The sequence below is a fragment of the Sinocyclocheilus grahami genome, unplaced genomic scaffold (genome assembly GCF_001515645.1).
Source record: "Sinocyclocheilus grahami isolate Dianchi unplaced genomic scaffold, SAMN03320097.WGS_v1.1 scaffold126.1, whole genome shotgun sequence".
Classification (NCBI taxonomy): Eukaryota; Metazoa; Chordata; class Actinopteri; order Cypriniformes; family Cyprinidae; genus Sinocyclocheilus; species Sinocyclocheilus grahami.
In genome coordinates, this window is record NW_015505305.1 from 616252 (window position 1) to 642607 (window position 26356).

Here is a 26356-nt window from a genome sequence, read left to right on the forward strand (position 1 = left end):
ACTTTTATAAATAATATCTCTTTGGATTCGAGACTTTAGTCTTTGCAACTTTACAGATCTTCTTTATGCACCAAGAGCTTGTAACACTCCAAAGAGAAAGGAAAAATTTATATCGCATCATATGACCCCTTTAAGAACTGCTCACTACTACTTGGCACTTGGTTTACTTCAAATAAACTTCACATTTATGCATATTTACTTGCTTATAGCAGAAATATGCATATATAAATATACTGCTGTATTTTTGGTGCATTTAAAGGAATAGTTCACCCAAAAACGAAAACTTGCTGAAAATGTACTCACCCTCAGGCCATCCGAGATGTAGATGAATGGACTTGTTGGGCTGGACACTGGGATTATATAAATTAATTAATTGTGGATTATTGTGATGTTTTTATCAGCTGTTTGAACTCTCATTCTGACGGCTCCCATTCACTGCAGAGGATCCATCGATGAGCAACTGATGTAATGATAAATGTCTCCAAATCTGTTTTGACAAACTCATTTACATGAGTACATTAATGAGGAAAAAAATTAACTTAAATGATTTTAGCAAATGGCTACAATATAACAAAGAGTGAAAAATTTAAGGGGGTCTGAATACTTTCCGTACCCACTGTATAAATATACTGCTGTATTTTTGGTGCATTTAAAGGAATTGTTCACCCAAAAACGAAAACTTGCTGAAAATGTACTCACCCTGCGTTATGCAAATCTTCCCACATAGTGACGCAGACATGTGGGGGCGTGTTAGAACGAGCTGTTTTAGGTAAGCGTGATTGACTCTTAACTTTTATAAAGAATATCTCTTTGGATTCGAGACTTTAGTCTTTGCAACTTTACAGATCTTCTTTATGCACCAAGAGCTTGTAACACTCCAAAGAGAAAGGAAAAATTTATATTGCATCATATGACCCCTTTAAGAACTCCTCACTACTACTTGGCACTTGGTTTACTTCAAATAAACTTCACATTTATGCATATTTACTTGCTTATAGCAGAAATATGCATATACAGTGGGTACGGAAAGTATTCAGACCCCCTTAAATTTTTCACTCTTTGGGATTATATAAATTAATTAATTGTGGATTATTGTGATGTTTTTATCAGCTGTTTGAACTCTCATTCTGATGGCTCCCATTCACTGCAGAGGATCCATCGGTGAGCAACTGATGTAATGATAATTGAACTCTCATTCTGACGGCTCCCATTCACTGCAGAGGATCCATCGATGAGCAACTGATGTAATGATAAATGTCTCCAAATCTGTTTTGACAAACTCATTTACATGAGTACATTTTCAGCAAATTTCCATTTTTGGGTGAACGATTCCTTTAAACTTTGATCTGTCCATCTAAATAATGAAAGCAGAACAAAGAACAATTCATGCACAACAAATCAAAAAATCTGAATGTAATATTTTGCTTTACTCACCATCCAGACATTTATGACATCATAAACGTCACACGCAAGGTTTGTAAACAAAATGCTCAAAATAAGATTAGCAAATACTCATCTCTAGTGGATGTTTACATTGCTATTGTTATGATTATATAAAAATGGACATTTGTTTTTGCATCTCACTGTCTTATGTATCCCGAAGAGTTTTTGCGTAATTCAAACCGACTTTATGTTTGACAGGTTTGAAAAAGCATCTGCTATTTCAGCCTGCCCAGCCTTACACAGCTGAAATATCCACGACCGTTTGTTGATTTAAGGAACATAAAAGCTAGGAGTTATAAGAGCCGCTTTCCTATTCAGCAATCTGAAGAGTTCAGCTTTGAGGAAGAAAATACATGCAGTCTGAAGCATAACACAGGGATTTTATGTAGCAAAAACTGGAACTTTACACACAATTCAGAAAGCCAACAAAAAAAACCCTGATGTGTTTCTTTTGTGTTATCAAATCTACAAAACACCTCGCTGTTCTTTAAACACCGTCAATGCCTCAGGTTTTTCTCTGTGAGGGATGGTATCATACAACTAGTTTTATCTCTTAAGCAATAATGTCTCCCAACCTTCATCTCAAGCCATCTGGGAGGTGTGGTTTTCTGAGCAAATCAGAAAACAGAACAGAACAATCTGCCTGGGAAGTCCCAGACGGTTTGAAACAGCATCTTTTTTGCCAGCATTTGTTTCAGAGGTGTAGCTCCCTGGCTTATTTAGATATCTCGCAGGTCTCCTTATTCTCCCATTCCTTAGATATTTGTGTTTGTTGAGCACATTGCCTACATGGATATTGGCAATGTTAGGAGCTTATTTCACTCTCAGAATGGAATAATTCTTTTATCCCTTTGGCTTTCCTCTATATTTGTCTGCTGTGTGATGTTGCGGAGGAACATTATGTATTGTACTTAAGTTTAAGTCTCGATGAGATCTCTCTTATCACCTGTAATCCTTCAAATTCATCTGGCCTTTTTTTGCAAATGTGAAATGGGATTTGGATTCAAACCTGCAACCTTGTATGAACTCTAACTCTATATTGTTGCAAACATGCTGCTAACCACTGCCCCATGTGGATTAGGTTACCTTTCAGTTCATTTGTGACTTAATAAAACTAAAAGTTTATTAGAAAAAAATATATTGTAAATTTAAAGCTGCTCGAGTCAAACAACAAATGCACTACTGATGAATGCAAATTAGAATTAGAGAACTGATCTATGTCTGTGTCACAAATGCAGAAATGTTCTATTAATACAAGGCCTCTACAGTCAGGCCAGCATAAATTATTAGCAATTTTGTCTCGAACACATCTGGTGGAACTGCTCAGGTGCACATGGTAAATGAAGCACAGGTGTGGGGAACAGAGCAAGTTTATGAATCAAAGAACAAACTAAAATAGCTCTTGTGATCACCGGTGAGAGGAGGACACTTAAAAGACGAAAGATTAAAGGAGGGCATAAAATAGAAATCTATAGGTAAAAAATGAAAAATAAATAAAAAGACAAAATGGCATTATTAAAAAAATTATTTTATACAGATGTGTATTATGTTTCTAAGCTTATTTTCAATGTAAATAAATATAAAAATATTATAAAATAAAAATACTGGACTGATGCATTTTCTTGGGATAATATAATATTTGCCACAGTAAATTAGGGATCATGCAGGAACGATACATTCCCATGTGCAGAATTTAATTATAATTGAATCTGTTTAAAATGAAAGACCTGAGTTCAGGGACCAAATACAGGAATTAGTATTCTACACTTGGGATATCAGTGGCAAGAGAGACAACGATCCAATCACTTTTTATTCAGTTTACTGTCCCCACCCAACAAATGGCTTGAGAAAATGTCAACCATAAATGTGTCAATAAACATTAGCATGCGACACATCAGCTGCATCTCTTTGACTGAATACGTATACTACCATTAAATGACAAGTATCCCATATGGACAGATTTACTTGTCTCTTTGGCTGATGAAATAATCAATTCCCAAGCATTTGAAGTCATTTTGGTCATTTTCAAATAACTAAAAATACAGTGTTTTGGTGACAATTATGTGCACCGAATACCTTTTACAAGGGCAGATGGAGTCTTTGGTGCAAATCTGTGGATTAACATCAGTCCTCTCTCATTCCAGAGCAAAACAATAAAACAATCGGAGAAATCACCAAGATCACATGGCATAAAATACGTACAGAGCTACTGGGATTGGTCCCCGAGTCTTAAATGTCAGCAAACAACTGTGGAAAGATAGAGAGAAGGTGTGGGGAGAGGGCAGAACTGAAATGCCTTCTGCTATTGTTCTTCCAAAGGTCAAACCCTATCCAATCACAGAATAGTGTGAGCCTCACTCTGCGCAGCAGCAAGATACAGGAAAAATAACAGGAATGACATCCAAGTGTCCTCAACACTGGGTTGCAAAACAGATTTGGGAAACATCTGTTAGAATAAAAGATAAATGGGCAAAAAAAAACAAAAAAACTATTTGGATGTGCTGAGAAAAGCTTTTTGGACTCCAGAGGCTGATCAAAGATGTCCAAAATGGGATAAATACCTCAGAGAATCATTTTCTAGTCACTAATGGGAATGGGAAAAGTTAGCCGCAGTTGGAGCATGAAAAGGAACTGCTGGATGAGATGTGATAGATCTTACCAAGTTGTGTCTGGTAGGTTTTAAAAGCAAGCTGACATGCAATTTACTGCAATTATATTTTTTTGTGTGCGAGTTTTGAAAATGACTAGCGATTAGAAGAAAAGTATGCAAAGTCCTTTTTTCTCTGCTGAATAGCAGTTAAAACTCACGGCCAGATGATCTGCTTGGTAGATTGATGAATAATCCATTATCTCTTCCAGGGGAGAAGCTTAGACAAATACCTGCAGAAAGGCTCTTGAGATTGACACTTCTAGAGATAATCCATTGCATCTGGATTAAGCCAGATTACAACCAAAGAACATGTAAAGGCATACCATGTGAAATTACAAATGTTCTCAGTGTGGATTTAGGGATAATGTGACCTCTTCTCTAGCTCATTGGCAGCATGAGCTCAGGGTAAGCATGGAATGGATGGGCTCCTCGAATTTGTCTTTTCCTTGTGATGTTATTCAATAGTATTGATGTCTAAAATGCACAAAGTATGTGAAAGCATAAAGAAACAGACAGTGATGCCAGGCCTAGAAGTGGTTTGCAGATACAGTTTTTAATGTATCACAACAATGAGCAACAAACATACTTGATGAACTATTTCCAGAAGAAGTTGTTCAAATACCATCTACAATAAACGTCATTTCAACTATGACAACAGGTCTGTGACAAAATAAAAAAAGTTTCAAAACCATGTTATTACCGTAATACGGTACAGCTGAGACCTCAAACATTACAGTAACAAAAACTAATGAGACTACTCTCTATATATAAAACATCAATAACATTTTTGGTTTAGTTTATTTAAAGTTTTCGCCATAGAGGCATCTTTTTTTATTAAAACCTTGGGGTGCATTTCCTATGTTACCCAGGCGTTGAAAGTACGTATTGTGTAGAATATGATTACGCCTTGATCATCCCTTTGATATCCAGAAGAACAATCCTAATTTTAACCTTTAGAAGGTTGTCCTCCTATGCTTGACACTATCCATCCGTAGAAAGGTTTTTTTTGGCTGCTGTGCAGTTGCAACATTTATGTACAATTACATTATTGGACCATCCTTTGTTTTTGTGATTTTTTTTTTGTGTGTTTTTTTTTTTTTTTTTTTTTTTGCTTTACCAGTCCTTTGTGTGGGAAGCATTCTGGTCCAGGCTAACACCTTAGCGCACGGTGCTAGCTGACAGCTCAGTCTCTAAATGCTGTTCCACATTCGGGGAAAGGCAAAAGCAGAGTTCTAAAAGCCTTTGGAATCAGGACAGTCGCTCATGTTTTGGACAGAGGCAGGATTGCACCTTAGGAGGCAAAGATGTCTCTTGTGAAACACAATCAAAAAGTGTCTTCAGGATTAAAATAAGCGTTAAAATATTAAAAATTCAAATAAGAACATTAAAAAGTCCACAAAAAAGAGAATTAAAAACGGTGACATTTTACCTTAAACAGAAAAAACACCTGTACAGCAATAAAAAGTAAAATGAAATGTTACTTAATTTCATCGTTTGAAACAATTTTTAAGCATGATTTGATTTAACCTGTCAAACAGTTGCATTACATGCTACTTGTTCATCTCAGAATAGGAATACCAAAAGCAATACATTTTTGCATTTCTTCATATTAATAAATTTGTACCATGCACAGCCAACTACGAATATGTACAACAGCTTAACTTTCTTTGTTCACGAGCATTTTACTTTCATACATTAAGCCTTCTGTTACTTTGGAATGAATCACATTGTCCAACTGTATCAAACCAGAAAGTGATTCGTAAAAATTAAACACCCTTGACAGCGTTCACATTCTTTAAGTTACACAGCCAAAAAATGAAAGAAAATGAGTAAAACAATGTAATTCATGATGAATCAGTATTCTGTCTAGTAGGAAGCTGAAATGTATGGCAAGCAATTAAAAAATAAAAACAAAAACATTACACAGTAGCAGCATAACGTCATAAGATAATACTTTGTAATCCAAGTATCACTAAAATTGATGGAAAATGATCTATGTTCATGACATGAACAGAAGTGCCCAGAGTAGAATGGAAGAAACAGCCGAACCACTAAATGGCAATGTATAGGGGTAACACTGTGTTCAGTCCTACAGAAGTACAGGAGAAAAATAAAATAAAAATCTTTTTGTAAAACAAATGCTTTGTCCCCCTTTTTAAAAGCAGCTTTCTTGTTTAAAAGAAGCAAATGTTCATACAATTTTTCAACACATTTTGTCCAACTTGCACTTTTTCAAGTATACAGTACTACTTTCATGGATGCACCAATTATTACATGTCTCTGGATTGTTAAATGTGAAACAAATGTGGACCAATCTGCTGCTGAACTACACACAAATAATAATTAAAACAAACGAACGAACAAACAAACACAGAAAACTGATATCTATTAAAATTAAGACATGGCCTACCTCAAATAATCAAAAATGAAATCAATAAGTGCACTATAGTCCAGACACAAGCAAGTACCGTAATAGTATAGCAATTCACAAATGAAAAAATGTCCTATTCACATAATCTTCAAGAGTCTATCAAAACTAGAATTATTACCTCTTCAGAAAAGGGTGTGATGAGAGGTAAAAGAAAGAAGGTAAGAGTTGGCAAAGATAATTAGTATATTCTACAAGAAAAAGGGTGTTGTATATAAATACAGCTTGTGGCAATACAAACTGGCATACACGACTTCAGCATTCTAAATTCCCTCAGTGGTAAAAGCATACTCTCTTGTAGGGCAAACTAAAAGGATATGCGCGTTGTCCTGTAACAGTTATATTGTCTCTTGGTACACTATACACATCAAGGAAATGCCTCCAATAAAGCTTGACATGTTTTGGTAAAAGCCATTTATAAGCAGGCTTTGTTGCTGTTTCAACAAATGAGAAATGTTATGTTCTGACCTGAGAATTTAAAGCTACTGAATTACACCTAACTAAACTAAGAGAAATTCTCTTTGAAAGTTCTGGATCATTATCCCATACAGTACATGCTAGCATTTGGAAATCAATCCAGCTGAGGTGCAATTTGCTATCGTGAGAATTTTTGGCTTGAATCAAGCTCCAAAAGAACTTGTGAGAGTTTTCCTATTCCATGTTTTTTTTTGTATACAATATAAGCTCAGTCAAGCATCTGCAACAGTTCTGTCCATAACAAAAACCAATCATTTTCTTGCCAGCATATCAATATGGGAAAAACAATCCTGAGTCAATCTTTTGGTACTGTAATTTTTTGGGTTAGCGAAACTTTGGAACTGCAGTTAAAAGTCTTTTTTCGTTTAAGCAAGGGATCCGTTTTTCACACCTACACACTGAACATATCCATTCTGATACTACTGAAATTGCCATCTAGGCCGGTTGCCGCCTTAGCCTTGACTTCCAACGCGTTATCTAAGTCATCCAGCTTCTGGCTTAACTCACTGTCAGACTCATCTGAACAACTTTCGGTGGGTAGTGAGGTTTGAACCCCTGAGGTGCTGCACGAAGTTGAGGTAACCGTTGAAGGCAAGGAAAGGGGAGGAGGGGAAGCAGATGGGCAGGAAGCAGCTTTCCTGGCTGAGGCCTGGAAAAGAATATTTGGCCAGGACTTCTTGGACAAGTGAGAGAGATGAGGCAAGGTGTTATTAGAAGAAGCTGCAGACTGCGAGGTAGATGTGGTGTTAGGACAGGGGGAGCAGACTGAGTGAGGTAATAATCTAGCATGCTCTTTGGCATTTCTCATTGCTTGTTTGATTGTTTTCTCTTTGTGCAAGCTTGACTGAAGGTGTTGGCCAAGTGCTTCGTTCCCGCTGACAGACACATTGCAGGCTATGCAATTGTACTTGCTCACGGCCTTACGAAGCACTGTCTCTTGCGGATCGATAAACGGGTGACCAAAGTAACAGAAGGACTTCTGGTGGCGAGTTGCTGAGTCTTCATCAGCAAAAATCATCTGGCACTTTCTGCATATAAACTCGTGTTTGATGGACGGAACGATAAATGCATCTGGAAAGCCTGAACTTTTGGTATTCGTTTGGGGTTCTTCATTTGTGCTTTCTGTTGAAGAGCCTTTATCATTCTTAGTTTCAATAGCCTCTTTTGGTTTGTGAGAGTTGCTATGTGCACTCGTTGGCTTCATAGGGGGTGTTTTCTGCTGCGGTTCACTTTGCTTCTGCTGCTGATGCTGCTTCTGTAAGGAATCCTGGAGGGACTGCTGGTACTGTTGGTACTGCTGCAGCAGGGCAGTTGGAGAAAGCCCAGCAATAGCCTGCGGCATTGCAGGGCCGTAGGGGAACAGGTTTTCCATTCCACACAAAGGAGGGAAGTATCCCCCCTGCACTCCGCCAGGAAGTTGGGGTGAGAAGCATGATGCAAAGCCAGGGATGAAATAAGGCAAGAACTGTCCCCCTAGGAAGGAGCCTGGGTCACCAGCAATGGCATTCTGAAGTGCTTGCAGTTGTGCTGGGTCCATATATGCCTCACTTCCCAATTTTCCTAGCACTGAAAGTGGTGGCGAGGGCTTTTCCCTTTTTTTCACAATTGGGGTCTTGGGACGGGCAGTGTCAGCTTCTCTTTCTTTCACCTTGGGCTTCTCTAACTTCTTGTATTTCTCTGATTCTTTTATGTGCTGCTCAGTCTGATTTGCTGCCAAAGGAGTGGGAGGAAGAGGAAGTGCGGTGGGTTGAGGAGGAGGAGGAGGTGTCTGAAGAAGAGTCTTGGTTGGGGTACTGCTGAGAGACATGGCAGGAGAAGGGGTGGCTGGAGTAGGGAACCCAAGCATGCCAGCACCAGGAGATGCTAAAGCTGAAATACAGTGGTATAGATAATATTGAAATATTTGACTGAAAAATCACTCCTCAACTTTGCTAGACATTATTTTGGGGCTATTCCTCTGTTATGGATCCAAACTGTTACAAGCACTTTATCAAAATAAGGATACAACAAAAAGAAAGGAAAGATGAAACCATGAAAACAAGCACAGGCATGAAATCAACTGAACTTTTAGGGGTCACAGTCAAACTAGAAATATTCCACATTGTTACAGTGAATGCATGCATTAAAAGTCTTTGAATCAGTGAATGTCACAGTTCATAAAAGGAAGCAAATGGGACAGTAGCATTTAATGCATTAACTGTTCATTAAGCTACTGCACTGTGTTTGTCATAATAACTCACCAGGTGTATTTGGTGGAAAACCTGGAAGGGAGGATGGCCCATTGACTCCAGGAAGAAGCACTGGTGGGAGACCAGATATTCCCGGGTAGGCAGTTGGCAGGCTAAGGCCATGAAGTGCATTATTGTCCACTGCAGGTTGCTGCTGGGCTGGCAAGTTGAGTACGTCGGTTGCCTTCTTCAAGCGGTCAAGTTCTTGTTGAGCCATAAGCTGGCGGACAGTGGTAGGTGCAAGATAGTCTTTTTCTCGATTAACCTGGTTGCCCAGGGTTTCCTGCACTTTTGCAATGTGCTGCTTCGAGAAGATATGATCGCGAATCGAAAGTCTGGCTGTATACTTCACGCCACATAATGTACACTCAGGCCTTGGCCCATCTGGGGAGCCCTGGCTTATCATGAATGGCTTTCCAATGTTTATTTTGAACTTCTTTTCTTTTGCACGGGCATTCTGGAACCAGACTTGTACAACACGTTTCGGGAGTCCTACCGTATTGCCCAGCATTTCACACTCATGCATAGTAGGTGTGCGGTAGTCACTGAAGCAAGCCTTTAGGACTTTAAGCTGTAGGTTGCTCATTTGGGTTCTAAAACGTCTGTGGCCTGGTCTCTCTTCACCAGCTTTTGCAGACTTGAAGGGATTGGTACCTCCAAATGGACTGGGTGAACTTGGATCAGCCAAACTTGAAGTCTCACTCTTGTCTGCACTATCATCAAATTCATCATCTCTGGAATTGAAGTAGTCACTGTCTTTACCAGAGAAACTTAATGATGGGCTAACCATGTTGAAAGGGATTCTATCCTCATTTAAGTCAGAGATTTGTGCTTGGTTCATTTTGTTCTCAATCATTTTTTCACTTCCATTTACTGTTAGATTCTCAACTTCATTATTGGTCTCATCTCCAGTAGAGGCATCACTCACAGCTGTGTAAATTGAGGAGGTCTCATCAAAGTCCATTTTGTTGGCATCAAAAGAGGCATCTGCAGAACTTATGTTAAACCCCTCAAGTTCATCACTATGTTCTGTTTTTATGGATGATAAACTTAATACATTTTTTAGTGGCATCTCAAAAAATCTAACTGGAGTGGAAGATGAAGTTGGAGGCTCACTGTCATTCATCTCAGTCTTTGTGGGCATCTGTAGGTAGTCAGCAAAATTATACTTATTGGGACTTTGTCCTCCTTCATCTTGAGGCATCATTGGACTTGGGGGCAAACTAAAGCCTGCCTGTTTTGCCTCATGCCAGTGTCTTGAGCGAATGTGGCTATCAAGAGCTGACTTTGCCTTGAACAGTGCTCTGCAGAAGAGACACTTTTTGTGAGTTTGAGAGGGCCCAACTGTTCTAAATTGTCCCTTCCTCTCTCTAGCTCGGGTGTTCTGAAACCATACTTGGACAACTCTTTTCTTCAGGCCAACTTCACGAGCAATATGATCTAACATCTTTCTTGTTGGGTTTGAATCAAGTAAATATTTTTCATACAAGATCTCAAGTTGCTCTGGAGTAATGGTAGTCCTAAGACGTTTATCTCTGTGCTGATCTTCTGCACTGTTAACACCATCTTTTTCATGAGATCCATCCTCTTTTTCATCTAATTTACGTTTCACAGAGTTAGAGTTCACAGCAAGGCCAGAGTTGCTTGGAGTTGGCATCTGGGATAGGGCTCCAGACAGGAGTTGACCAGTCATAAGAGGGTTATTTGGATCAAAGATCATATAGGGCATATCCAGAGGCCTTTCTAAAAACTGTGAGTGTAGGAATTGGTTCTGGGCAGCCAGAAAATGCAAGTGCTGGTGCTCCTGCCACAGCTCTACTGTTGGGAAAGCGATTTTGCACTGATCGCAGTGGTACTGTAACATTTGAGGTGGTAGGCTACTGTTAAGAGAGGACAGTGCAATTGAAAGAGGACTTGATGGGACAGTCGTAGACTGTGGTTGGGAATGGGGTCTTGACATTTGTGGTTGAGGTAATTTTTGTGGTGGAGGCTGTGGGGTTGAAGCCTTGAAAGATTTTAACTCATTTAGGTTCTTGAGGGTTTGTAAAGGGGCAATCTCTCCCAATTTTGGTTTTTCATGGAGGAGCTCAGGTTTGGGTGAGGATTTCCCTACATCAGGTCGAGGTGAAGGCATCAAGGGAGAGCTGGAGCCAGAGCTGCTTGCTGTTACAAGAGAGTTTTTGGCTGACTCTGTTGGCTTTGCTGAACTTTGCTCATTGTTCTCTGTGAATTCCTCCGAGTGATTTTCATCTCCAGCATCATCATCCTCATCTTTGTAGCATTGCTTCTTCTGGTGAGTAATGAGGTCAAAAATTCGGGGGAAAATGACACTGCATTTCTTACATTGGTACTGCATGTTGTTGGTCCTAATGTATCGTTCATTTGTTAGTTCTTTCTTTTCGCTGTCTTTTGTATCTGTTTGGTTCTCATAGCTCTTGCGGGCCTTCTGACGGGCATTTTGGAACCACACCACAATCACTCGCGTTGGCAGGTTGAGTACCGTTGAGAGTTGCTCAATTTCATCATCCTTGGGGTAAGCATTGGTATCAAAGAAATCTTGGAATACTCGCAGTTGATAATCTGTGAAACGTGTTCTTGATGACCTTTTGTTCATCGTAGCATCAGTTCTGTAGTACTCTAGCATGTTCACTTGGGATTCAAGTCTGATATCTTCCAGTGTGGTCATGGGTGGAATGTTAAAATTGTAAGGGGAATCTTTGCTTCTTTGACGTTCTTTGAAGAGTGTATTGCGGAACCAGTGCTTTATGACTTTCTGTGGAAGGCCAGATTTTTCTGCCATTTCTTGAATCTGTTCTTCGTTGGGTGAATTATTGATGTCAAAATGAGCACGGAGGACTTGTAGCTGATCGTCTGTGATTCTGGTGCGAGGACGCTTGAACTGAGACTGCCGCAGGAAGTTTGGATCCAGTCCCAGTTGTTGTTGACATAACTGTGTGAGGTCAGAAGATAAAGAGTCCATTGTTGGAAGCTGCATCGCAAGCTGTGGGGGTAGCCCAGGGTGCTGCACTGATTGCATCATCAGTGGTGGGAAAATTGGCAGGTCAAGAGAAACAGGGAGCTGCATTTGAGGAGGTGCAATGGGTGGTGGAGGAGGTGGTGGTGGCGCTTGCTGAGGAGTTTGTAGAGGTGAAGGAGATGGTGTCTGCGATTTTCCTACAGATGTAGTGGCAGGGACAGCAGTCACTGGGGCAGGAGGAGGAGGAGGGGGTGGAGGAGGTGTTTCTGGAGATGCTGGGTTTATGGGATACAGCTTGTCATATGCCTCCCTATACTGTTGTGCAAACTTCTCCAGCTCCACATATGGAAAGAACTGCCCATGCACGTGTTCCTGATGGCTTTTGAGAATAAGCATGTTGGAGAAGAACTTTCCACACAGCCCACACTCCAGTTTGTCAGTCAACTCTTCCTCTCTATTCTTTTTCTGGGTTTTCTGTCTATTCTCATTGTACTGAATAACCAATTCAAAGCCAAAGTTCTCTAGCAGTGCTTTAGCAGCATTACCTCTAGCTCCTGAGATGATGCGTGGCGGAGGAATTAGAGGTTCTGAAAATTTAGGCTTTCTGGAATCTTTAGTGTCTTTTGCACTGTCAATATCATTAGCTATATCCTGCTTTGCTTTGCTCTCCTGCTTTTCTAGGTGCTCTTCAGCATCTCTGGACATTTGAATCTCAGACAGAACAATGTGGTTGGACTCAATTTTAGGCTTGTGACTCTGCTGCTGTGCTTTCTGCTGCTGCATTTGAGACTGGGAGGCCTGCTGCTGAGCTTGCTGCTGAGAAAGCTGAAGCTGTTGCTGTTGGCCCAGCTGATGTTGTTGCTGCATCTGCTGCTTCAGATCTTCTAGGAATGATCCAGTCATACCAGGCATCCCAAATGCAGCTGAATGCAATGCAAGCTCAGGGCTGATGTTAAATTCAGCACCAGGGATGTAGAATGGGAAGAGGAACTGGGGCTGCTGGAATTGCAGTAGGGCCTCTGGTGTCATTGGAAAATGTGGGAAAAAAGCTGGGTTCAGAAACTGTGGCTGAAAGAATGCAGCTTGCTGCTGGAGCTCGTGCTGCAGTTGCATCTGAAGCTGTGCTGGTGACTGGGTAGGCTGCACAGAGATGTGATCAGTAGTTTGTTTCGTGGTAACTTCTTTGGCATCTACAGTGTTTTCTTTGTTAGAGGATACTGGTGCATTTGCAGAATCTGCATTTCCCTGATTTAGTGGAACAGGGCTTTTAGATGTAGTACTTCTGCTGCTACCACCCCCAGAACTAGTACTACTCTCCATTTTGGCGGTTCGTGCTTTTGTCTGATGAAGTACAGACCTCATGTGAATCTCCAGGGTTGAGCTTTGGCTATAAGCAACATTACATATATTGCATTTGTATGGTTTGTTGTCAATATTGTTGATGGTCTCCTGGGGAACTGGGCTTGAGGCCTCTTGGATAACTTTCTTTAGCTTATGCAAATGTGAGACAGAATTGTAGTGAACAAGGAGAATGCTTTTTTGGGTGAATGACTCCTTGCATACTGTGCATTTGTATGGACGTGAGGGGTCTAAAAACTTTTCCATGGTGAAATTTGGACCTTTCCTAAAAGGCAAGGTCCGCTTTGGTTCTGAGCCCAAGTCATCAAGCAAGGAGCTGCTGTCACTTCCAGTCGGACTGGCCTTCCCTTCTTGGTCAAGTTCCTCATCTTTGTCTAGCTCATTCTCAAAGACTTGTGCCTCTTCCAGAGCCCGCATATCACTTTCAGCAATGTCATCATTTAGCGGCAGGTTTCCACAGAGTTGCTGTACTTCGGCTTCACTCAGCTCAGGGTGACCAGTCTCCAAATGCTTTCGGAGGGCAAGGAATGTCCTGAAGCTGCGCTGGCACAGACTGCACATGGTGGCTGCACGGATGGCATGGTACTGGGAATGTATCTCAAGCTTCTGCATAGTCTTGAAAGCCAGGCTGCAATGGTTGCAGCGGTATTTGTAGACGTGACGATCAGAGACTGAGAGCTGCTGCCGCTTCTGCAGATCGCTAAGATGCTCCTGCAGGGAGTCTGGGCTCTTCCTGTCTTGACCACTCACTTTCTTCCAGTCAGGGGCCTCAGCAGCCTCCTTTGGTGGTTTGAGTTCCTCATTGGCAAGTTCAACCTCACTTTTGTCTTGGCCTGTACTGTTTTTCAAATTCTTAGAGCTGTTTCCTGTTGAAATTCAGAAAAAGGAAAGATTTCAGAATTCTTCCAAAAACATTTCATTATAAAAGACTACTATTATAACTTTTCTAAGGAATATTCTGTAATGCCATTCATACATTTCAGATGACACTGTGGCTGCATAAATGTGCTTACCCATGGGTTTTCCGGATCCCTTAGGGATAACAGCTGAAGAATCCATCAAAGATGGGACTTTGTCTTGTAATGATGCAGACAGCAAGGAATTGGGCACTGTAACATCTGGGCCTGCAACCTGAAGAAAAAAAAAACATCAGTCCCTTAACAGATTTCAATAAACATAAGATAAACAATAAACACAAATATTTACCAAAATAATAGATTTATTCAAAATTTTAAGCTTTAAATCAATTAGAGATACAGGGACTTTCAAAAGATCTTTTTCAAAACTGCTCTTTTTTTATTTTATAGGAGGAGAACTTTAAAGTTTATAACATTCTTTGGAGAATACGCTAGGCCTGGGAAATGCTTATTCAAGTTATTCCCTGCCAGCCCTGCCAGAGTATGATCTAGTTAGTAAGGCTTACAGTTTAGATATTTCTTTCTTTTTTGTATTTAAAGGAAATGAATGCTGCACATACTGTCATGATTAACTTCTCCACACAGTCTGGAGCCACGCTATGGAGGTGGGTGAGATGCAGCTGTAAATGAATCTTGTTGCTGAGGATATCCTGACACAAGGGGCAGCTGATGACTGGCTGTATAGAATGCTGGGACATGATGTGCAGCTGTAAACGGTTTGCATCCTTGTTACTGTAATTACAGTATGGACACTGCTGCACCTGAAAAGACAGAGTTCATCATAGCATTGCCATGCATTACAGCACTGCTCTATATGACTATATATGAACGACACTGCTACATGATGCCTTAAGGAAATCAAATTCCAAACAAAACAAGACCCCAAATGTCTATAAAATCAAATTTCCTCCAATTCACTTTAGTTTTCAGTTCATGTAACTCAAGTAAAAACATAATGAAGTAAATACATTAATGAACTAACATGAATGTCTGGAATTTCTAATCAGAAAATTACAAAGTATGTTATTTCAGACTATGCCTGGTTCTCATTGCATGAAGTAAGTTTAAACTTCTCACTGCCTGTTTTAATCTAGCCCTTTCAGATATGGTTCATTAAGTCCTGTACCACTCAGACAGTGCTTTTTAATATAATTGGAAAAAAAGTGAATATAATCTAATCCAAGAATTTATACACAAAGATGGCTCAGTCTTGTTATTAAGTCCCATTTTTGCAAACAGATCAAAGTTACTAACCTGCTCACTGGACAGCATCCTCTCTTCAGCTGATTTGGGCCTCTTGGGTGGATTGTCATTTTCTTTCTCCTGCTGAAGTGACCGCTTCCCTGCTGTAGCAGTCCCCAGAGTTTCCTTAGCCAGTGTATTAATTCCTGTGAATAAACAAATAGGATATCTTCTGTCACAAGCTTATTCTGGACTCCTAATGCTGACAGAGGTACAATGACCCTCACTTTAATAAGACGGCACATTTGGGTAACATACAGTAAGCTTATTGTTACGAATGGAGATCTGATAAAAGGTTAAAAGGTTTGGTGCACTCAGATTATGTAGCAAATGAAATGGACATCATATATTTAATAAGACAAAGCAAAAAGCAGAAATTAAAGAAGAATTTAAATTGAATAACTACACAGACTAATTGTGCGCATTGATTTTGAACATGAATACTAGAAAAAATATATATATTCACAAAAGCAACCGAATGAAGATATTCACAAATAAATAGAGGTTTGAATTCATTGTTATTGCATTGCAGGTCACGGTACCATTATGCAGTTCATTTGGGGGGTATAGACAGCCAAATCACCATTCCCAGTATGCCCCTGAATATCCATGCCTCATACTCTGTATTAGAGGGGGTTGCCATGTTATTTCCATTTCAGCTGAGCTCAATTCAGCAAATCAGCCCCCAGTTGTATTTAGAGTATGCTGCACAGAGTGATAAATCTTTTATTACCCCTGTATCCTCAGATACAGACAGTGTCCCAGCCTCCTCAGTCAATGCAATTTATCCTCTCGCTGCATATGCAGTGCACAAAGAAAGCTCTGCTCGCTGTTTTTTGCTCTAATCTGGTCACTCTAGGCTAAATGTGTGTATTACTCTTATGAATCAAAGCTTAGCAAATCAGTCATCGAAAATGGATGGTGAAAAAGATGTTGGAAAAAAAGGAAAGAGTATTTTTTCTGCTCTGCATTTATTTAAAGTATATTTCAATATCTGCTGCGTGTTCATGCATTTTAATCCTTGGCATTACAAGGCATTCTGCTTATTTTATTGTGGTCTTACATATCAGGAGCCTGACATAGTAGCCTGCCAAAGAAAGTGACACAAGAGGGGGAAAAACCACAAAGGCACAATACAAATTTCCAAGAGTATCAAGAGTATGGTCTGCAGTCTCAAATAGCTAGGTAATCTTTTTTTTTTCTCCTGGCCTTGATATCCCTGCTGCTTTTGGGGGGGTGGGGGGGTATGTCACATGCATTTCATGACAAACAGAAACCCTCATTTGCGAGGCTCCCCAATCTCATTGCTGAACCGCATCATCTGACCTTTTTTCTCCCCCCCTCTGTTTATTACGAGGATTTCTAATTTTAACTTTCAATTTTCACCATCTTCCAGTCAATCTGCAACTAAATTATTTCCGACTCCTGGACAAGCGGGTGCAAATACATTTCACAATGCAATGCCCCTTCCATTGATTGCCATCATATTGAATATAAATGTATGGTCTGGGTGCTAATCTGCTTTACATCTATATGATTTATTTTCTTAATCAACACTCTTAAAGTCCTAAAATCAACACATTTAAAGTCCTTTGCAGATGGACACACTAGACTGTCAGAAAAGAAATAGGGACAGAAAATGAGGAAAGAAAAAGTATGAAATGCCTTTGCTATGCATAAGGCTTTGCGGAGTTGTCAGTTAAATGAACTATTAAAATTGTTTAAAGATGGCAAATATATATATATATATATATATACACATATGTGTGTGTGTGTGTGTGTGTATTTTATCATATCTACACACAATAGTCTTTATGTTCATGTAATATTGTGTCAAGACTCAATGGCTAGACTCTTTGTGTAGTCTGTACCTCACACTAAATGAGAATGCCTTTTTCTTTGTCTACAGAAACACAGTGCATTGAAGCAATAGAGAAAATAATTGTGACACCACAGTTCCCATCTCATCCGAATGACAAATGTCTTTGAGAAGCAGGACCTTGCTTGATTAGATAAATCAAACAGTGATTTATGACAGTCAAGCTGTTTGCATTACAGGGACCAGAGCTGCAAACTGGCCACCCATCTTTATTTACAACTGTCAATGGGATTTTTACAATCATGCAACCTACGCAAGGCTTCTTTAAACACCTCTGATAATTCAACCAAACTGAAAAGAAAAAACAACAAAAACCATGCTAATGTTATCTATTTGATGTTCCTCACTAAGAGAGAGGCCATTTTTAGTCCTGTTAATTTTCAATGTTTGATTTTCTCCATTTTATATCTCAAAGTGCAACCTAACACGACTAAAATTTCATATTAACAAAAACAGCACAGCCTCACTTTGAAAGCTCTGCAAAATAGTACTGTGCGCTTGAATATGACAAACTATTTTATTTCAAAATTTCTTTTCCCTGCAAATGCCAATTGCACAGGACTTGCTTGATTAAGGCATCATAAATTTACTATTCAATATACTGGTCTTCAGTCCAGCCAGTCTGGCTGAGGTGACAGGGCAATAAATAAAGCAGGGCCCAGGGATGCTCTGAGAACTTTAGTGATTTACAAGGACAAGAGGTTAAGGTTACGCATTAGTGTAACCTACAGTTCAGCAGATAGCATTTGAATACCACACTCTAAATTCTCAGCTTGCACAGTGCAGCCCCGCTTTCTCTGTGCTCTCGCAAAAAATAATCTGAGTCCATCAGCTTTGCCATCGCACTTCAGACGAGGCGTAAACCGACGAATGTCATATTTGGCAAATCCTACAGGACTCTCTGAATTGATTAAGTAAGTAACAGAAATCATAGCTGTAGGGCTTCAATGAAATATGCAAATACTTTTAATTTATTTTAATCAAATATCTGGAAAGGCAGAAATTGAATAAATGCTCATTTCAGAGCTGGAAACATGCAAATGCTAATGGTAAATATGCAGAATTTGATCTGTCTTGCATTTTATTTAAATCAGCTGCATTATTTTAAATCTCATAAGGAGCTGATTTAAAAACAATATTTAATTTCCCTGCTAATTTACAGCAGGTATGCAGAAAATGTTCTTAGCAATAATGACAGCTAATTTTCATCTTTGCTTGTGTTTACTGAATTATCCTTTAACCCTAAAGCCAACACACTGACATGCTTCCATGATACATCTAAACAGAGCACAAAGTAATCTGGAGTTGATCCAGATTAAGACATTTGCATGGAAAATGCAATTTGGATTATAATTAATCCACAGTGACACTAGATTAAAATGACAAAATGGGCTGTTTTGAGAGATGCTGCATGTGAAGATGAATATTGTGAATATCTCAAAGTATAATCTTTAATATGCAGGAGTCTGGTGTTTTATATTCAAACCCACATTAGGGATTTATTCCTTTGGCCCAAAAACACATTTAACATATGGGTTCAACAGAGCAAACCCTAAAACCCATTCTGACTGCTCCTCAAAGTAATGGATTAGAAAAAACAACAGCCATTTTGGGACAGATATTTTCTAATTTCAATTTAAATACTGCAGCCTTGAAAAAAGAAAACAAACTATCGCAGTGCAAAAGCTATTATGCATATATTCACATTAAGGTTTAAGAACACTAGTTTAAATAGAATCTGCATCTCGACCGCGGCGTTAAATGACACTGCATGTAATAGGTCATGTAAATGCATCGAGTACGAGCTGCCTCAGACAAGCCTGTCATGACTATATGGATAAAAGATAAACGACTGGCTAAACTAATAGGCTCTGTCCTGTTTCAGCATTTCCTCTGCTCCATTGAACCCAACATTATGTTGCTAGGTATTGTGTGCATGAAAAGACGACTAATGTAATATTCATTTTGACCATATATTTCCATCTCATACATAAAAAAGCACATATGAATTCTTATTTGGCAAATCAAATATAACAGAGCCTTAGGTAGTGATGCCAGATGCTAGCTCCAGGGGCTGTTTCCTGATCTCAACACAACGCTGTTTTGTAAGGATTGTTGCCCTTGCTAATGTGCTACCAGTCAGACGTGTACGCAGATCTGCAGATCGAGGACAATGAGCTCTGATAGGTAGTGCGTTGCTTGAATTAAATAAGAAGGGAAAAAAGGTTACAAAACTACACACTTGAACGCTATCTAATCCTATGCTTATACAAAATTAGTATGTCATCAGAGAAATCACAAGAACAGCAAAGATTAATGAAAGGCGCTTAAAAATTACAAGCGCACAAACTGATTTGATTAAAAAAATAATCTTGGTGGTCACTGCGGAATATTCTTTGCCTTTATCCACATCTCTGCCATCAGATGGCTATGATTAAAATAGGTCAGCGGGAGGCTACCGATAGCATTCACATGCAACCCACACATGCAGCTGTTATTAGCAGGAAAAGCCCCATTGGAAGAGAACAGAAGAGCAAAACAGTTAAGAGCAGTGTGTTAGTACTAAGCGACACTGGGGAGGGTACCAGGGGAAAAAAGACCAAAACTAAAGGTCTTACTGGAGTCCTTCTCTGTTATGTTGCCTTCTATGGCGTCCCTCTTGCTCGAGTCTTTGTCCTCGGCCGCGGCCAATGAGGAGGCTCGTGGGGATTCCTCGCTGTCTTCACCTGGTTCTTCTACAATTGAACACAGGAAGGGCACTTGGTTACCCACTAGAGGTTAGGGAGACTGCTTTTGAATTGCAAGCCATGTGTATGTGTGTGTGTGTGTGTGTGTGCATGCGTGTGTATGTATGTATGTATGTATATATGTATGTATGTATGTATATATATATATATATATATATACAAAATATACTACAAGACACTGATGCAGGGGGGTCCGTCGGGACACTTTGAAATATGAATGTTCTTCACACACCTCTCCAGATTGTTAGCACTGTGCAGATTACATGGAAATTCTTCTGTAGGCTCAACCACCCCCGCCCCCCCTCGTGTTTAATAATTCTGTGTATCTTTGCAGCACTGCCAGTGGATTAATCTGTTTATGCTGTTAGGTGATAGGTCGAGGCCGTGCGCCTCTAATCCCTGAAAGGCCTACTGTTCCCTTTCATCCAGAGAGCATTTGTCTCTCACTGGGCTGATGTCACATTTTAATGAATTTTTAGCAGGCTGAGTAATGCCAGATAACCACTCCTGTCTTTCCCCCTCCACCCCATGCAGCTTCCATCACACAGCACATGACGGGGGAAGAAAGAAAGAGAGAGAGAGAGAGAGAGAGAGAGAGAGAGAGAGAGAGACAGAAAGTGAGAGCGAGGGGGAGAAATAAACATATTTCGGAAGACCCCACGAGAAATTAAATAAATTAGGACAGCATGAGGCAGGAAAATGGCGTTCAAAGTGCTGCGCTCATCCATTTTATAAAACCTTAATAACCATATAAATTGACCACGGGGAGGCAAAAAGGTCACCGGTATATTTGCATACAATCACTCAAGTCATTGTTTGGTAAGCAGAGGGGCCCCAACTCTGCAGATACATGATATAATTAACCCTTTAAAACCCCCCACACGGTGCTGGCACCAACGTTTTAAGTGCAATACATTAAGTGGAAATTATATACAGCATGAAATTTTCATGGCAGATGCTGGGAGTGATTGAAAGGGAAAATTGTGCTGCACTCTAGTCCTGATGTTTTATTAATAATATTCTGACAACAGGATGAAATATCTCCTGTCACTGCTGGCAGCCGGCTGCAAAAAATTGCTATTTTGGTGCACATGCGGTGATGGTGTGCTCTAATACATCCTGCAACAAAGGCACTGTCTGTGAGTGTGTATGCATGTGTGTGTATGTAAGACAGTTAGGGGGTATCTTTAGATGTACATGCCACATTTCTACAAAAACAAATGGTATAAATTGCAGCGTTTGTGCTTAAGGATAGAAAAGGCTGTGGTGTCTTTTCCATGAATATACAGATTTTTGTTTCATGTCATTGATGCCTATAACTTGCCTACACTTTTCGAGGACATACATATTTCTGCAAAGTCATATATATATACATATATATGACTGCAATGACATGAAACAAACAATATATTGACTTCTAATTGTTGTTGCTCTTATTGTTGTTTATTTAATGTTTCTGTTTGCCACAAAATAATATAATTAATTAGCTAATCATATAATGAATTTGATTGCAATTTGAATCAACTGACAGCCCCAATACTGTAGTAATTAGACATATATTTATTTAACCCCAAATATCTTGATGTTTAATTAAAAAATTATACGTCAATAAAATAATATAAAAAATACTGTCAATAAAAACAATTTAAATGTAACATACCACTAAGCTACACTTCATAGTTATACATTTCATTGCATAAAATATGTACATAACATTGTTTCTCATTCTCTGTGCCTCACTTTCTTTTGCAGTTGAGGCAGGACTGGGGGTGAGTATTGTGGGGTAAAGGGGCTCTGGACAGAGCTTACGCTAGTGTCAGGACAGAGGGCTAATCAGAGAGAGAGAGAGAGAGTGCTCTGCCTCAGTAGGCAGATGGGGGTTAGGACCAGCTGGATGTCTGTGATCATGACCAGAGAGAGAGAGAGAGAGAGAGAGAGAGAGAGAGAGAGAGTTTTGCCTCAGTAGGCAGATGGGGGTTAAGACCAGCTGGATGTCTGTGATCATGACCAGATTTCAGGTCGGTTAATAAAAGAGACACACAAACAACCACACACACACGCGCTCATTCACAAACACCACAGCACAATGTCACACCCTAAGGGTACAGGGGCCAGGCTGTGGCACCTTCCCCTTCTCCTCCTCCCTCCTGCAGCACTCGTCCTCATCGTGAGGCGCTCTTTCAGTCGGCTAGATTTACTGACCCAGTCCCCCTAGCTGGGAAATGAAGTGTCAAAGTGCTAGTGAGTGTCTCTACCTCGAAGGCGCATCAAATTTTTAAGGCGATCATGGAATGCATTAATAAAACATGGAGTGTCACGAAAAAGAAAAGGGCGAATTATGAAGGTAGTAACAGAAGGAATAAGGGATCTGGGTCTCATCACATTGCATTTTTTTTCTCTCTTTCCTTCCACTGTCCTTCTCACTCTCCCTCGTTTTTTAGCAGGGTGTTCTGCAGTTTTTTTTGGTATGCATTTCAAGAGCGAGAGAAACTCCCAGACATGCTTTCCTATACATCATAGTGGTGTCTGCCCCGCGCCTGACCCTGGCAACAGTTTGAGTAATCTGAATGCTTTACAGAGGCAGCGTGTCAGCAGCATTGGAGCGGTGCAAGGGGGGTTCGGCAGACTTTCTGCCCATCAAACTTAATCGCAAACAGCAGTGCCATAGACAACTTTTACTGCCCCACCATCCCTTTCAAGCAAAACCCGCAAACACATCAGCCACACATCTCCGATGGCTCTCTGTTCGCCAGTCTCCCGTGAGACCTGCTCTGATGTGGGATGATCGGCACGCTGGAGGGAGACCTGGGTCAAGAAGGTGTCGCAATTAAAGCAATGCTGTGTTTTGGTCTCATCAAAATGCACCGGGTCCCTTTGCACAACTACCATACCTACCAAAAAAAAAAAAAAAAACAGAAAAGGGATCCATTGAAATTTATAAATATGGCGGCCGACACTTTCTTTTCATTAACGTGCCGGGCCTGTCCGGCATAGAGAGAGCATAATGACGGACGTGGAGGGCAGGCTGCTCCCTCTCTCTCCTCTTAGGAACTATAACACCTCAGTCCGGTCATTATCCGGCCAGTAAAAGAGACACCCACCGTACACAACCGTGGATACCCCCAAAAATGATTGTGCTCGTTAAAATGCGTCCCCCACCTCCACCTTAAGACTCATGGCTTTTTTATGGTTCTCAACAAAGAATAACAAGGAGCTTAGTGAAGCTAGGCTATAATAAATGTTAGCATTACTTTAAATACAATTTTTAAAACTAATTACAACCAGATTGCATTTTTGCAAACTTATAATTTTTCAAATTTTTATATTTTTAATTAAATCATAATACAATAACTATTCATTTTAAACAACGGAACTATTATTGTTATTATTCATAATAATAATAGTTCTTTGTATGATTGTCATTTCTTATAATTTTACTGATCTTAATGTTCGTGAAAAGTAATCTGGTTGTAATTATGATTTCTGGACTGTCTCGTCTTGTTGAGGTGTAAGGAACACTAATTTCCATGCACACCACAGGTTGGCTCTGAGCTGCCCACGGTTTTCATGATGTCACATTCTTTCCCCCCATGGTTTTCATTTGAGTCGCTCCGTTTTAAAGGAATCTTTGAAACTCGAAACCCTGTACTACTTTGTTAAGGGCCAGTTGTAATACTTTCAGGATAATAAGCTTTACTGACTTGTTGATCCACCATCCCCCCCCTACTCAAATCTTTTTTCTTGCTCCCTTCTTGTTCCAAATTTCAGTGTATTTAACAAGCATTTAGATCTTAACCAGATGCCGTTAATGTACCATGTCTAAAATACTAAACATCCACGCAGAGAGCGGACCCGTTTCCCTTCACGGCGCTGCTGCTGCTGCTGGGAGACACAAGAAAGCTGCTCTGCACATTCACACAAACTCAGCTGCTGCAGGGATCTGTGGAGACACAGAGTAAATTGCAAATTGCATATTAACCTAAAGATTTTGCGATAATTGGTGAATAATGCTCTTTTTATAGTAATGAATGTTTTAAATCCTAATTCCTTTAGAATTTCTTCTTGAATTTCACTGCATACAGCCCACTTGTAAGAACATCAAGCAAGATGCCAAACCATGTATAACAGTGGTCCTTTAGCACTTGTTTGCTAATAATGCAAAGAATATTTCATATAGAATTTTTGACTAGCCTAAATGCTTAAGAATGTTTTTAAAATCTTTATTCCTTGTCTTGCTAAAACAAAAATCCCCATTACTTAATATGGTCACTATCAATGGCTTTTCTCTGAAGCAAGCACACTTCCACTGCAGTACACCTATGAATCAGCAATCAGAAAACGTCTTTTGTTGCTGTCAGTTACTTTCATCCAAGAAAGTTTTCCTATGCTACCAGCTCCTCTGTGATGTATGATGCACTCAAAACCATTAATCACCTCCATCAAATGAAAAAAACATGATGAAGATTAAAGCTTCTGCTTTTGCTGCACCAACACAAATTCCCCCCTTCAGTTCTGCAGACTTCTGTTTCTGCACTCGCCCACATAAGGGATATTAATGGTTCCAAATAACTAGCATTAAGTCTTTTAAAGAATGCATCTTCAAAGGTTTCTACAGACAAACCCCAAACACCTGCATCGTACACAAAAAAGCTTTTTGTGTCTGTGCCATTCAGATCACCTGAGGCATCCGGAGAAAGGAGGCACTGCGGCCGGGCTTACTTTAGAATTTGAAAATAATATAAAAAGATTCTTCCTCCTTTCGTTCTTCCCCCTCCCTCCTTGCTCCTTTCTCTCTCTCTTTTTTTATCATTCTCCATCCAATATTTATTCAAGACATGATTATAAACATCTGCCCGGGTAGCCGTTTCATCTACACAGGAGCCAAAAGGGCTGGAAATTTCACACACAGCCGCCAACATGACCTCGGCTCAGACAGAGCATGGCGCTTTTTTTCCCTCCCGTGCACTGCACGGCTTCCTGTCTGTGACGTCTGAAAAGCACTGGGGGCCAGGGTTAATGGCCTTTCCAATCTCTGTGATAAGAATTCATTTTGTTCTATTACCAGCAGTTATCAGAGGAGGCTGCAGCATCACTTCAGCAGGAGGTTCAATCAATGAGAGAACCTAATGAAGTAACCAGCTCTAGATCTATTTTCTTGCTCAACTCTATCAGACAAATAAGACCTATCTGTCACCCCTGTGCAGGTCTGCTCTGGAAACCCAGAAAGCCTCAGCCAAACCCCTGACCGCATAGCGAGGAGACACAGACGACTGAAAAGGCGGTCTGGCGCACATGCAGAGTTTTCAAATATACACCGAGAGCTGCAACATCCTTCGAAAAGAAAAGACAGAGAGAAAAACGTGGACTGGAAAGTACCAAAACTGACTACAATAGCAAATTCCATAAGCAAGTTATCAAAACAGGGGTCATTTGCGGGTTACAGTGGCCATGCTAGCGTTCTGCAAATTCCTACAGGATAGAAATTAATTTCTCTGTGGCCACATCTAATTAGACAAAATCTCAGGCCAAATTTCTGAATGGAAACGGGGCTGACAATAGCCGTGTAGCTCGATCTGTGGCGATGGCTAGGAGATGGCATCCATCGAGGGAAATGAATGAGTCTGTGCGCTCCCTTCCAACTCTATAAAAACATGCAAAAAATGTCCATTTCATTACTTGCTAAACAATGTCATATGGGCTGCACTGCCCCCTAATAGACCCTGACAAAGGAGTACCAGCAGACATATGCTTTAAATAAATAAGATTACCCGGATAGACAGAGGCCTCTGACAATGTTCCCTGTTCTCTCTCCCTCTCCCTATTTTTTTCCCCCTTCCAGCGCCTGTCGTTCTTGCCTCCATTTGTCTGATACAGAGAAAATCAGAAGTACAGCAGATGCCCTGCTTTCAGGGGCCCATAAGTCTCTTTAATGGCATTGAACCTGTAATGAAAGGACAGGAAGGCATTCAAACATGATGTTTTTCATGTGGTCTTGCATCGGAGAGATCT

The 26356-nt window shown here is 40.1% G+C and overlaps 1 protein-coding gene across 4 annotated transcripts in view; it reads right to left on the bottom strand.

The window, feature by feature from the left end:
• Positions 1 to 5165: 5165 nt before the first annotated feature.
• LOC107590192 (zinc finger homeobox protein 4-like) overlaps positions 5166 to 26356 on the bottom strand; it is an 82543-nt gene continuing 61352 nt past the window's right edge. For 3 of the 4 annotated variants that reach the window (XM_016278822.1, XM_016278821.1, XM_016278823.1), the window contains exons 5-10: positions 20219 to 20335; positions 15734 to 15867; positions 15040 to 15240; positions 14576 to 14693; positions 9239 to 14428; positions 5166 to 8867 (exon numbers count right to left, since the gene is read on the bottom strand). In XM_016278822.1, the coding sequence (XP_016134308.1) occupies positions 7390 to 8867; positions 9239 to 14428; positions 14576 to 14693; positions 15040 to 15240; positions 15734 to 15867; positions 20219 to 20335 (7238 nt within the window). In that variant the 3' untranslated portion in view covers positions 5166 to 7389. The remainder of the gene's footprint in view (positions 8868 to 9238; positions 14429 to 14575; positions 14694 to 15039; positions 15241 to 15733; positions 15868 to 20218; positions 20336 to 26356) is intronic. The other variant, XM_016278824.1, reaches the window with a different exon arrangement.